This window comes from Oncorhynchus gorbuscha, linkage group LG19 (assembly GCF_021184085.1).
Source record: "Oncorhynchus gorbuscha isolate QuinsamMale2020 ecotype Even-year linkage group LG19, OgorEven_v1.0, whole genome shotgun sequence".
Taxonomy (NCBI): Eukaryota; Metazoa; Chordata; class Actinopteri; order Salmoniformes; family Salmonidae; genus Oncorhynchus; species Oncorhynchus gorbuscha.
The window spans coordinates 61,144,797-61,159,835 of record NC_060191.1 but is presented as its reverse complement, the minus strand read 5'-3'; the positions used below and the strand labels follow the sequence as shown (position 1 = coordinate 61,159,835).

The following is a 15,039-nucleotide window of genomic DNA, read 5'->3' as shown; positions in this document are numbered from 1 at the left end:
ATGTCTCCGACCTGTTTCCCAGTGAACCCAGGACTATGTGACTGGAGATGATAGGACATCTATCTCTATCCCTGTCCCAGGACTCTAATGCCTCTGGATGTCTCCGACCTGTCAACAATGGTGGGCATTCCCTTAGGATGAGGATGTGGATGTGTGGAAGGGGATGGGTGTGGGGATGGAGTCAACATTGGTGTTCTTATAAGGCAAAACCTTTCAATCAGAGGCTGGAGTGGGCATGACATCACCTCGGGGCTGCACCATGAAGGCACAGCCACAATTACAGGAGAGATGTTCCTCTAGTGCCTTCACCACTCCTGCTGGGCAGAAACCATTAGGCACACACACACACACACACACACACACACACACACACACACACACACACACACACACACACACACACACACACACACACACACACACACACACACACACACACACACACACACACACACACACACACACACACAGACCAGGGAAGCTTTGTGGTGTTATTAACTGGGTTGACCAGAGAAGCATTCGATGCCGAATGGAAGTAAATAAACTGAGGAATGATCTCCGAAGTCCTTTGGATTGATGTTCCATTGTAGTTTCACCTCACATTGTTTCAGCCCGGAGGTCATTTACAATGTGTCATGAGCTAATCAAATCAAATCACATTTTATTTGTCACATGCGCCGAATACAACAGTTGTAGACCTTACCATAAAATTCTTACTTACAAGCCCTTAACCAACAATGCAGTTCAAGAAATAGAATTAAGAAAATATTCACTAAATAAACGAAAATATAAATTAAATAAAAGTAACACAATAAAATAACAATGACGAGGTTATATACAGGGGGTACCAGTACCGAGTCAATGTGCTGGGGTACATGTTAGTCGAGGTCATTTGTACAAAGTGACTATGCATAGATAATAAACAGCAAGTAGCAGCAATTTGAGTAGTCTGGGTGGCTATTTGATTTATTGTTCATCAGTCTTATGGCTTGGGGATAGAAGCTGTTAAGGAGACTTTTTGTCCTGGACTTGGCACTCTGACACAGCTTGCCGTGCGATAGCAGAGAAAACACTATGACTTGGGTGACTGGAGTCTTTGACATTTTTTGGGGCCTTCCTCTGACACTGCCTAGTATATAGGTCCTAGGTTGCAGGATGCTTGGCCCTAGGGATGTACTGGGCCGTACGCACTACCCTCCATAGCGCCTTACAGTCAGAGGCCGAGCAGTTGCCATACCAGGTGGTGATGCAACCGGTCAGGATCAAGTTATTTGTCACGTGCGTCGAATACAACAGGTATAGATAGACCTTACGGAGAAATGCTTACTTAAAGGCTCTAACCAACAGTGCAATTTACAAAAAAAGGTATTAGGTGAACAATAGGTAAGTAAAGAACTAAAAACAACAGTAAAAAGACAGTGAAAAATAACAGTAGCGAGGCTACATACAGTAGTGAGGTAGTATGTACATGTAGATATGGTTAAAGTGACTATGCATATATGATGAACAGAGAGTTGCAGTAGCGTAAAAGAGGGGTTGGCGGGTGGTGGTTGGCTGGACACAATACAGACAGCCATGTTAGCCAATGTGCGGGGGAACTAGTTGGTCGGGCCAATTGTGGTAGTATGTACATGAATGTATATTTAAAGTGACTATGCATATAAGATAAACAGAGAGTAGCAGCAGCATAAAAAAGGGGTTGGGGGGGCCACAATGCAAATAGTCCGGTTAGCCATTTGATTACCTGTTCAGGAGTCTTATGGCTTGGGGGTAAAAACTGTTGAGAAGCCTTTTTGTCCTAGACTTGGCACTCCGGTAGCACTTGCCATGCAGTGGTAGAGAGAACAGTCAATGACTGGGGTGGCTGGGGTCTATGACAATTTTTATGGCCTGCCTCTGACACCGTCTGGTGTAGAGGTCCTGGATTGCAGGCAGCTTAGCCCCAGTGATGTACTGGGCCATACGCACTACCCTCTGCGGTTGGAGGCCAAGCAGTTGCCGTACCAGGCAGTGATGCTCTCAATGTTGCAGCTGTCGAACGTTTTGAGGATCTGAGGGCCCATGCCAAATCTTAAAATTTTCTTGAGAGGGAATAGGCTTCGTCGTGCCCTCTTCACGATTGTCTTGGTGTGTTTGGACCATTCTAGTTTGTTTGTGATGAGAACACCAAGGAACTTGAAGCTCTCAACCTGCTCCACTACAGCCCCGTCGATAAGAATGGGGGCGTGCTCGGTCCTCCTTTTCCTGTAGTCCACAATCATCTCCTAAGTCTTGGTTACATTGAGGGATAGATAGTTATTCTGGCACCACCCAGACCAGGTCTCTGACCTCCTCCCTATAGTCTGTCTCATCGTTGTCAGTGATCAGGCCAACTACTGTTATGTCGTCAGAAAACTTAATGATGGTGTTGGAGTCGTGCTTTGCCACGCAGTCATGGGTGAACAGGAAGCACAGGAGGGTACTAAGGATGCACACCTTAGGGGGCCCTGTGTTGAGGATCAACGTGGCAGATGTGTTGTTGCCTACCCTTACCACCTGGGGGCAGGCCGTCAGGAAGTCCAGGATCCAGTTGCAGAGTGTTTAGTCCCATGGTCCTTAGCGTAGTGATGAGCTTTGAGGGCACTGTGTTGAATGCTGAGCTGTTGTCAATGAACAGCATTCTCACATAGGTTTTCCTGTCGTGGGAAATGGCAGTGTGGAGTGCGATTGAGATTCTGTCATCTGTGGATCTGTTGCTGCGGTATGCGATTTTGAGTGGGTTTAGGGTTTCCGGAATGATGGTGTTGATGTGAGCCATGATCAGCCTTTCAAAGCACTTCATGGCTACCGATGTGAGCACTACAGGGTGGTAGTCATTTAGGCAGGTTACCTTCGCTTTCTTGGGCACAGGAACTATGGTGGTCTGCTGGAAACATGTAGGTATTACAGACTCGGTCAGGGAGAGGTTGAAAATGTCAGTGAGACACTTGCCAGTTGGTCCACGCATGGTCGGAGTAGACGTCCTGCTAATCTGTCTGGCCCTGCGGCCTTGTGAATGTTGACCTGATCTTACTCACATCTGCTATGGAGAGCGCGATCACACAGACGCCTGGAAAAGCTGGTGCTCTCATGCATGCTTCAGTGTTTCTTTGCTTCAAAGTGAGCAAAATGGGAATTTAGCTCATCTGCTAGGCTCGCATCCCTGGGCAACTTGTGTCTGGGTTTCCCTTTGTAGTCCATAATAGTTTGCAAGCCCTGCCACATCCAACGACCATCAGAGGCGGTGCAGTAGGATTCAATCTTATTGATGCTTTGCCTGTTTGATGGTTCATCTGAAAGCATAGCGGGATTTATTTTACGTAATATATAATAATAATAATAATAATGTCAGGATTAGTGTCCCGCTCCTTGAAAGCGGCAGCTCTAGCCTTTAGCCTGGTGCAGATGATGCCTGTAATCGAATGCTTCTATTTAGGATATGTACTGTACGTGACTGTGGGGACAACGTTACCAATGCATTTGTTGATGAAGCCATACTCCTCAATGCCATTGGATGAATCCCGGAACATATTAGTCAGTGTTAGCCACTGCTAGAAGCCTTTACCTTTAGCTCAGACACCAGCCACTTTTAGCCTGGATAATACCCGCCAGTCTGCACAGCGCAATATCAACCCTGAGTATATTGGACTGCTTTTCTCCACTACATCACCAGATTCCAGCCCTAAGCTCTGGACCATTACTTCAGAGTGACCCATCCCCGAAGCTAGCCTTGAGACAGGCCCATTTCCCGGCCTGCTCAGTGGACCCTATGATCATTCGGCCACACAGCTGATGCCTCCCGGACTCTTCACTAACACGACTAGAAGCCACTACATCACCGGATTCCTGCCATAAGCTCTGGACCTTTGCATCGGATCATCGCAGCTAGCTAGCTGCTAACGAGTGGCTATAGTGGATAACGCCCTTGTCCCAAAACTAGCACCAGTTAGCCTAGCGCCAGGCACATCTCTCGGCTAGCACACTTAATTGCTCCAGCTACAATACCTCTTTTGCCAACTGGCCTGGACACTTTGTTGACACAGACCCCCGCCTATCCATCACGACTGGTCTGCCGACGTAATTCTGTCCTATGTGCCCTCAACCAGCCTTTGTCGGACGTCGGTGAAGGTGCTAACTTTAGGAACGCCGTGTACCCTACTTGCTAGCGTCGAAACGACTACTTAACGGCTTCCCTGTTTCATCTATTGCTGTTTACTGGACCCTATGATCACCTGGCTACATAGCTGACGCCTGCTGGACTGTTCATTAATCACAGTACTCCATTTTTGTTTATTTTGTTTATCTGTTGGCCCCAGCCTCGAACTCCGGCCCTGTGTGTAGGTAACTTACCCTCTCTGCCCATTCACCGCCATTTTACTCATTGTTGTTGTCTTAGCTGATTAGCTGTTGTTAACTTACCCATTGTTGTCTTAGCTATGTCTCCCAATCAACACCTGTGATTTCTTTATGCCTCCCTTCATGTCTCTCTCTAATGTCAATATGTTTAGTGTAGTTATCATGGTTTTATTTTACTGCGGAGCCCCTAGCCCCACTCAACATGTCTCAGATACCTCTTTTGTGCCGCCTCCCACACATGCGGTGACCTCACCTAGCATAACTAGTGCCTCCAGAGATGCAACCTCTCTTATCGTCACTCAATGCCTTGGTTTACCTCCACTGTACCCACACCCTACCATACCCCTGTCTGTACACTATGCCCTGAACCTATTCTACCACACCCAGAAATTTGCTCCTTTTATTCTCTGACCCCAACGCACAAGACGACCAGTTTTGATAGCCTTTAGCTGTACCCTCATCCTACTCCTCCTCTGTTCCTCGGATGATGTAGAGGTAAACCCAGGCCCTGTGTGTCCCCAGGTGCTCTCATTGGTTGACTTCTGTAACCATAAAAGCCTTGGTTTCATGCATGTTAACATCAGAAGCCTCCTACCTAAGTTTGCTTTACTCTCTGCTGTAGCACACTCCATCAACCCTGATGTCCTTGCCGTGTCTGAATCCTGGTTTAGGAAGGCAACCAAACATTCTGAGATTTCCATCACCAACTATAACATTTTCTGTCAAGATAGAACTGCCGAAGGGGGAGGAGTTGCAATCTACTGCAGAGATAGCCTGCAAAGTTCTGTTATACTTTCCAGGTCTATGCCCAAACAGTTCGATCTAATCTCTCCAGCAATAAGTTTCTCACTGTTACCGCCTGTTATAGACCCCCCTCAGCTCCCAGCTGTGCCTTGGACACCATATGTGAATTGATTGCCCCCCTTCTATCTTCAGAGTTCGTTCTGGTAGGCGACCAAACTGGGATGTGCTTAACACCCCGGGTGTCCTACAATATAAGCTAGATGCCCTCAATCTCACACAAATCATCAAGGAACCCACCAGGTACAACCCTAAATCTGTAAACATGTGCACCCTCATAGATATTATCCATAGATATTATATTAACCAACTTGTCCTCCAAATGCACCTCTGGTGTTTTCAATTAGGTTCTCAGCGATCAGTGCCTCATTGCCTGCATACGTTATGGGTCCACGGTCAAACGACAACCCTCATCACTGTCAAACGCACCCTAAAACACTTCTGCGAGCAGGCCTTTCTAATCGATCTGGCCCGGGTATACTGGAAGGATATTGACCTCATCCTGTCAGTAGAGGATGCCTGGTTGGTCTTTAAAAGTAATTTCCTCATCTTAAATGAGCATGCCCCTTTCAAAAAATGTAGAACTAAGAACAGATATAGCCCTTGGTTCACTCCAGACCTGACTGGCACAAAACATCCTGTGGTGTACTGCACTAGCATTGAATAGTATCCGTGATATGCAACTTTTCAGGGAAGCCAAGAAACAATACACCCAGTCAGTTAGGAAAGCAAAGGCTAGCTTTTTCAAACATAAATTTACATCCTGTAGCTCTAACTCCAAAAGTTCTGGGACACTGTAAAGTCCATGGAGAATAAGAGCACCTCCTTCCAGCTGCCCACTGCACTGAGGCTAGGAAGCACTGTCACCAACGATAAAGACACGATAATCAAGAATTCCAATGCTGGCCATGAATTCCTCTTGGCTACCCCTACCCCGGCCAACAGCTCCGCACCCCCCACATCTGCTTGCCCAAGCCTCCCCAGCTTCTCCTTCACCCAAATACAAATAGCTGATGTTCTGAAAGAGCTGAAAAACCTGGACCCGTACAAATCAGCTGGGCTAGAGAATCTGGACCCTCTCTTTATAAAATTATTCACCGCCATTGTTGCAACCCCTATTACTAGTCTGTTCAACCTCTCTTTCGTATCGTCAGAGATTCCTAAAGATTGAAAAGCTGCCACGGTCATCCCCCTCTTCAAAGGGGGTGACACTCTAGACCCAAACTGTTAAAGACCTATATCCATCCTGCCCTGCCTTTCTAAAGTCTTTGAAAGTCAGGTTAACAAACAGATCACTGACTATTTTGAATCCCCCTATACCTTCTCCACTGTGCAGTCTGGTTTCCGAGCTGATCACAGGTGCACCTCAGCCACGCTCAAGCTACTAAACAATATCATAACCGCCATCGATAAAAGACAGTACTGTGCAGCCTTCTTCATCGACCTGGCCAAGGCTTTCGGCTCTGTCAATCACCATATTCTTATCGGCAGACTCAACAGCCTTGGTTTCTCAAATGACTCCCTCGCCTGGTTCACCAACTACTTCTCAGATAGAGTTCAGTGTGTCAAATCGGAGGGCCTGTTGTCCAGACCTATGGCAGTCTCTATGGGGTACAGCAGGATTCAATTCTCGGGCCGACTCTTTTCTTTGTATATATCAATGATGTTGCTCTTGCTGCGGGTGATTCCTTGATCCAGCTCTATGCAGACGACAACATTCTGTATACATCTGGCCCTTCTTTGGACACTGTGTTAACAAACCTCCAAAAGAGCTTCAATGCCATACAACACGCCTTCCGTGGCCTCCAACTGCTCTTACACGCTAGTAAAACTAAATGAATGCTCTTCAACCAATCGCTGCCCACACCCGCCCGCACAACTAGCATCACTATTCTAGATGGTTCTGACGTAGAATATGTGGACAACTACAAATACCTAGTTGTCTGGCTAGACTCTCCAGACTCACATCAAACATCTCCAATCCAAAGTTAAATCTAGAATTGATAAATCAGTATTCCAAAGGTAAATCAGCATTTTCACTTATGGATAAATAGCGTGCCCAAATTCAACTTCCTGCTAATCATCCCCAGAATATAAGATATGCATATTATTAGTAGCTTTGGATAGAAAACACTGACATTTCTAAAACTATTTGAGACATGTCTGTGAGTATAACAGAACTTATGTATCAGATTTTCTTTTTTTGCGGTCACTGTCTATTCAATGAGTTTTCATTGGGAACCCAGATTTCTGAGGGACTTGTTTGCAGTTCCTACCGCTTCCACTGGATGTCACCAGTCTTTTAAAAAATCCATTATTTGACCAGGTAAGTTGACTGAGAACATGTTCTCATTTGCAGCAACAACCTGGGGAATAGTTACAGGGGAGAGGAGAGGGATTAATTGTAAACTGGGGATTATTAGGTGACCGTGATGGTTTGAGGGCCAGATTGGGAATTTAGCCAGGACACCGGGGTTAACACCCCTACTCTTACGATAAGTGCCATGGGATCTTTTAATGACCTCAGTGAGTCAGGACACCCGTTTAACGTCCCATACGAAAGACGGCACCCTACACAGGGCAGTGTCCCCAATCACCATCCAGGAACTGACCAAGACCAACCCTGCTTAGCTTCAGAAGCAAGCCAGCAGTGGTATGCAGGGTGATATGCTGCTGGCGGAAATTAATTCCTTTGTGTAATGAAGAAGTACGGCCATCTTGAATGAGTGTCACTTGGAATGTACTTTTTGAGAGAGGCGCATGACTCGAAAAGTAGTGTCCATTTGTTGTCTTCCTGCATTGAACACAGATCATTCAGTCTTAAATTTGATCGATTATTAACGTTTAAAAATAACTAAAGTTGCATTACAAAAGTAGTTTGAAATATTTTGGCAAAGTTTACAGGTAACTTTTGAGATATTTTGTAGTGATGCTGCACAAGTTGTAAGCTGTGTTTCTCTGGATCAAACGTGCCAAATAAATTGACATTTTGGATATATATCGACGAAATTAAATGAACAAAAGGACCATTTGTGATGTTTATGGGACAAATTGGAGTGCCAACAAAAGAAGCTCGTCAAAGATAAGGCATGATTTATATTTTATTTCTGCATTTTGTGTAGTGCCTGCAGGGTTGAAATATGCTACTCTCTCTTTGTTTACTGTTGTGCTGTCATCAGATAATAGCATATTATGCTTTCGCCGAAAAGCCTTTTTTGAAATCTGACATGTTGGCTGGATTCACAATGAGTGTAGCTTTAATATGGTATCTTACAGGTGTGATTTAATGAAAGTTTGATTTTTATGGTATTTTATTTGTATTTGGCGCTCTGCATTTTCCCTGGCTATTGGCCAAGTGGGACGTAAGCGTCCCGCCTATCCCAGAGAGGTTTTAAGCATCTCCAATCCAAAATGATATCTAGAATCGACTTCCTATTTCACAACAAAGCCTCCTTCACTCAAGCTGCCAAACATAACCTCGTAAAAATCACTATCCTACCGATCCTCGACTTCGGTGATGTCATTTACAAAATATCCTCCAACACTCTACTCAGCAAACTGGATGCAGTCTATCACAGTGCCATCTGTTTTGTCACCAAAGCCCCATATACCACCCACCACTGCGACCTGTATGCTCTTGTCGGCTGGCCCTCGCTACATATTCGTCGCCAGAACCACTGGCTCCAGGTCATCTATAAGACTTTGTTAGGTAATGCTCCGCCAGATCTCAGCTCACTGGTCACCATAGCAACACCCACCTGTGTGCAAGCATTCCTGCAGGTATAAGCCACTGGTCATCCCCAAAGCCAACACTTCCTTTGGCCGCCTTTCCTTCCAGTTCTCTGCTGCCAATGACCATAAAAAATTGCAAAAATAGCTGAAGTTGGAGACTTAGATTTCTCTCATTAACTTTAAGCATCAGCTATCTGAGCAGCTTACCGATTGCTGCAGCTGTACATAGTCCATCTGTAAATAGCCCATCCAACTACCTACCTCATCCCAATGTTGTTTTTATTTACTTTTTTTTGCTCTTTTGCACATATGTATTTATACTTGCAAATCATCATTTGCACATCTATCACTCCAGTGTTAATTTGCTAAATTGTAATTACTTCGCTACTATTGGCCTATCTATTGCCTTACCTCCTTACTCCATTTGCACACACTGTATATATATTTTTCTATTGTGTTATTGACTGTATTGACTATTGTTTACCCCATGTGTAACTCTGTGTTGTTGTTTTTTGTCACACTGCTTTGCTTTATCTTGGCCAGGTTGTAGTTGTAAATGAGAACTTGTTCTCAACTGGCCTACCTGATTAAATAAAGGTTAAATAAAATAAATTGAGCGAGTCACTGGTACTACCTGTTTAGTTTTTGCTTGTAAACAGGAATCAGGAGGATAGAATTATGCTCAGATTTTCCAAATGGAGGGCGAGGGAGAGCTTTGTATGCATCTCTGTGTGTGGAGGAAAGGTGGTCTAGAGTTTATTTTCCTTTGGTTGCACTTGTGACATGTTGGTAGAAATGAGTTAATAATACGGATGTAAGTTTGCCTGCATTAAAGTCCCTGCCACTAGGAGAGCCGCTTCTGGATGAGCATTTTCTTGTTTGCTTATGGCCTTATACAGCTCGTTGAGTGCGGTCTTAGTGCCAGCATCGGTTTGTGGTGGTAAATAGACAGCTACGAAAAATAGAGATGACATCTGTCTTGCAAGACGAGATGATGGTATTGGTGGTGGTGTTGGTGAGGGTGTTGTTGGAATAGTGTTGGAATTGGCGTGGTGTTGGGGTGGTGGTGGTGTTGGGGTGGTGGTGGTGTGGGCGTGGAGTGGTGGTTGTGTTGAAGTGGTAGTGTTGACGTGATGGTGGTGTTGGCGTGGTGTTGGGGTGGTGGTGGAGTGGTGGTGGTGTTGGAGTGGTGGTTGTGTTGAAGTGGTAGTGTTGACGTGATGGTGGTGTTGGTGGTGGTGTTGGCGTGATTGTGGTGTTGGAGTGGTGGTGTTTTGGTGGTATTGGTGTTGGTGTACTTCAGTGTTATAGAAGGCCTACTGCCTAATTTGAATCTCAAATTGTCAAAAAGACATGAAGTCTGAAAATAATTTTAGTCTGAGACCACACATTCAAAATCTGTACCTTCCTTTCTGATGTTTTGATTCTATGTTATGATTCATGTAATAGGATGTATAGATTCTGGTGCTAAGTAGCACACTTATGTTTGCTTGTGTTTATATACTTACAGTGCCTTACATCTTAGACAAAGTGATTCCTACAACCATGAAGAGGTGCTGTAATGTAGCACTGGAGACAGCTTTACAAATTGTTTGGTGTACAGACTTTTTTCTCCTTCTCTTTCACTGAATGTCAGATAATGAGTATGCATGACCATGTACGCATGGGAAAGGGATATAAATGATGTATTTAGGCCATTTCTCTTCTCTGTGTATCACATAAAACACCCTAGTTTTGTGTTGCTAACAACCTACAATTTCCTCGTATAGGAATTCACAGGCATTGTTGTTCCCTCCTGAGTCAGCTAAAGCTGTGATTAAGGGAAGGAGTTGAGGAGGAAATGGGCTGTTGCTGTTTTTAAAACCCTTACCTTTGATAGAGAGATGGTATATAAAACGGTGAGCTTGCTAACTAACTCCTGCTTCACGGCCCTCAGGGGCTTTACTCAATTTTGCCGTGCTAATCGTCCCAGTGCTCATGAACTTTGTTTGGCTGGGCCCAGGAAGTAGTGCTCTGCTGGCAGCTCAATAGTGATCATTGATCAAGCCTGGCGGAGCGCTTTGAGAGGGGGAGAAAAGAAGTAGAGGAGATTAGTGAAATGAGAATGTTTCTCAGATAAAAAGGAAGAATGGAGATCCTCTTCCAGGAAAAGCAGTGTGTATGTGTATGTGTATGTGTGTGAGTGTGTGTTTATGTGTGTGAGTGTGTGGCTGTTTTTCCAAGTGGGAGTTGCAGTGTGGGGAGGAAAGAAAATCTGTTGTATTAATTTTACACAAAGCCATTCTCAGTTCGCCCAGTAATTGCATGCAGACTGAAAATGTATAAACTTCTGTGAACGCCTGACTGACATCATCTTTCTCTCTTTCTCCATCCCTCCTTAACACCCTCCTTTCTCTCTTGTAGTGAACAAACACAAGCCGTGGATTGAGACGTCATACCATGGGGTAATCACAGAGAACATGGACATCGTCCAACTGGACCCTCCCCTGGTGGCCCTTGATAAAGACGCCCCCGTCCCCTACGCAGGTATGGTACGCCCCACCACTGTCTAATGATAGAATGGAGAAGGAAGTACCAAGTTGTGATGAATGGGTTAACATCATTCAATCAGAGGATGATTTACTCATTCTTCATTTTTGTGGTTGACCGTGATTCTTGGGAGCTCTTGTAAAACATTAGCATAAAATGCATTGCCTCTTGATGTGGCCAAGTCCTCAGTGTGGAGTTGGTGCAACGGCTGGTACCCACATTCTGAGCCCCTCAGACTGGGTTGGAGCAGCTCTGATCGATCTATCTATCTATCTATCTATCTATCTATCTATCTATCTATCTATCTATCTATCTATCTATCTATCTATCTATCTATCTATCTATCTATCTATCTATCTATCTATCTATCGAGAGAGAGAGAGAGAGAGAGAGAGAGAGAGAGAGAGAGAGAGAGAGAGAGAGAGAGAGAGAGAGAGAGAGAGAGAGAGAGAGAGAGAGAGAGAGAGAGAGAGAGAGAGAGAGAGAGAGAGAGAGAGAGAGAGAGAGAGAGAGAGAGAGAGAGAGAGAGAGAGAGAGAGAGAGAGAGAGAGAGAGAGAGAGAGAGAGAGAGAGAGAGAGAGAGAGAGAGAGAGAGAGAGATGGGGGGCTGACAGTCAGTCAGTAATTAGCTGAAATATTTTTTTTGCGAGGGGGCTTCTGCCTAGGTACCATTCACACCTCATTAATTACAATGCTTTGACTTAATACCTCTCTCTCTGACTGACACAATGTCAGACAACACACACACAGCCCCATAACCAATCATTCTGACACATCTCACTGGCCCATTACAGATCATTCTGCCATAACTCACTGGCCCATAACAGATAATTCTGCCATGACTCCACCTAAGCCCTCACTGAGAGGCCCTCACACAGGACACCGGATAAGACAAGAAATACTATAGCTATAACAGACTGACCCTAGCCCCCCGACACAAACTATTACAGCATAAATACTGGAGGCTGGAGGGGTCGGGAGACGCTGTAGCCCTGTCCGACAATACCCCCGGACAGGGCCAAACAGGCAGGATATAACCCTGCCCACTTTGCCAAGGAACAGCCCCCACACAACTAGAGTGATATCTTCAACCACCAACCCTCTACCCTGAGACAAGGCCGAGTATACATTAACATTACATTTACATGTATAGCCCACAAAGACCTCCCCCACGGCACGAACCCGAGGGGGGAGCCAACTTGGACAGGAAGATCACGTCTGTAACTCAACCCACTCAAGTGATACACCCCTCCTAGGGATGGCATGGAAGAGCACCAGTAAGCCAGTGACTCAGCCCCCGTCATAGGGTTAGAGGCAGAGAGAGGGGAACCAGCCAGGTAGAGACAGCAAGGAGCGGTTTGTCGCTCCAGTGCCTTTCAGTTCACTTTCACACTCCTGGGCCAGACTACACTCAATCATAGGACCTACTGAAGAGATGAGTCTTCAATATCGACTTAAAGGTCGAGACCAAGTCTGCGTCTCTCACATGGATAGGCAGACCATTCCATAAAAATAGAGCTCTATAGGAGAATGCCCTGCCTCCAGCTGTTTGCTTCGAAATTCTACAGGCAGTAAAGCAGGTCTGCGTCTTGTGACCGTAGCGTACGGGTAGGTATGTACGGCAGGACCAAATCGGAAAGATAGGTAGGAGCAAGCCCATGTAACACTTTGTAGGTTAGCAGTAAAACTTTTAAATCAGCCCTAGCCTTAAAGGGGAAGCCAGTGTAGAGAGGCAAGCACTGGAGTAATATGATCACATTTTGGGGTTCTAGTCAAGATTCTAGCAGCCGTGTTTAGCACTAACTGAAGTTTATTTAGTGCTTTATCCAGGTAGCTGGAAAGTAGGGCATTGCAGTAGTATAAGCTTGAAGTGACAAAAGCATGAATACATTTTTCTGCATCATTTTTGGACAGAAAGTTTCTGATTTTTGCTATGTTACGAAGATGAAAAAAAGCTGTCTTTGAAATATTCTTGATATGTTCGTCACTAGAGAGATCAGGGTCCAGAGTAACGCAGAGGTCCTTCACAGTTTTATTTGAGATGACTGTACAACCATCAATATCCATTTTTGTTTGTCTAAGTCTTAAAATCATTAAATAATCAAATATTGTTAGGCATATGCCAAATGGAAATGCTTTGTAACGTATACACGGGGAGTCAGGAAGCAGGTGCAAGTGAGTTTCAATAACAATAAACATGACGATAATGTGTAACCAAAACCAATACTGCATGATGACTGAGGCTTTACTGAGGGCTATATGAAGGGAAAGTAATCAAGGTGGCGATGAAGTCCAGGTGTGCTTAACGATGGGGAACAGGTGTGCACAATGATGGTTGCTAGGTGTACGCAATGTGTGTTGCCAGGGGGGAACAATGTGGGTTACCAGGACCGGTGGTTAGTAGACTGGCAATGTTGAGCACCGCAGGGAGGGAGCAGGAGTGACATGCTTGGATATCATATTCAACAATTACAAATGCTAAACTTCACATGGGCTTTTTAAGTGACTACATTGACTTTTAAGCTTCAGTGGCTAATATGTCAATCAGCTCCCAGCAACTGGAGTGTCCATTATACTGCTATTCCATGGAGGCTTTTTGTGTGGCTGCTACTTTACAACAGAGAGTAGGTCATTAAGTACTGGGTGAGCCGGGGTTAATGGCTAGTCTTTACAGAGAGCTGCATTACAGCCACAGGCTACAGTCTCTTCTTACATACTAATGTGGCTGAATGGGTAGGGATGCATCACGGAGACACAAGCACATACGCACTCTCTCTGAATGTTCAATTGTGAAATCAGTCAATCTTCCTATCATCTGGTGTTCTACTAGCCTCAGGCCTTCACAAACAACAAACCACCCACCACACCTTCCCACCGGTAGTAATTTGATATGCTGAATCAATATAAGGGCAATGGTGAAAGGTCTGCAACACTCCTGTGCACCATACACACCCTATGCATAAACACAATGGCATTTCCCATCACTTGAGTGATCTGTTTCATCATGTCTAGTGCTGATGTGTCTATTAATCAGTACTGGTTACATTTCACTGCTTCGTCTGTGTTTATTTTTCTAAACCTACCACCCCTCCCCTAGTTGGAATAAACAACACTTAGGCTTCTACTTCCAGCTTATACATACTATATACATTTTACATTATAAACTGGGTGGTTTGAGACCTGCATGCTGATTGGCTGACAGCAGTGGTATATCAGACTGTATACCACGGGGATGACAAAACATGTATTTTTACTGTTCTAATTACTTTGGTAACCAGTTTATAATAGCAATAAGGCACCTCAGGGGTTTGTGGTATATGGCAAATATACCACAGCTAAGGACTGTGTCCTGGCACTCTGCGTTACGTCATGCTAAGAACAGCCCTTAGCCGTGGTATAGTGGCCATATACCACTCCTCCTCTGGCCTTATTGCTTAAATAGGTATATTTTGGGTTTTTGTCCCACCCTTTTCCTACCCTCAACCCCTCCCGTCTCTCTCTGAAGACCATCCAGTGTTGATTTCTATTTGCCATATATTTTTCAACTGTGCTGTTTCAAAAGTCCTGAACCTATATACATTTTACAGACACGGAATATTTTAC

General features: G+C 44.9%; 1 protein-coding gene across 1 annotated transcript in view; it reads left to right on the top strand.

The window, feature by feature from the left end:
• The window catches only part of LOC124006326 (calsyntenin-2-like), a 521,555-nt gene that overhangs the window by 244,159 nt on the left and 262,357 nt on the right, over positions 1 to 15,039 (top strand). Inside the window, exon 2 of the mRNA XM_046316283.1 lies at positions 11,311 to 11,433. Coding sequence (XP_046172239.1) covers positions 11,311 to 11,433 — 123 coding nt within the window. The remainder of the gene's footprint in view (positions 1 to 11,310; positions 11,434 to 15,039) is intronic.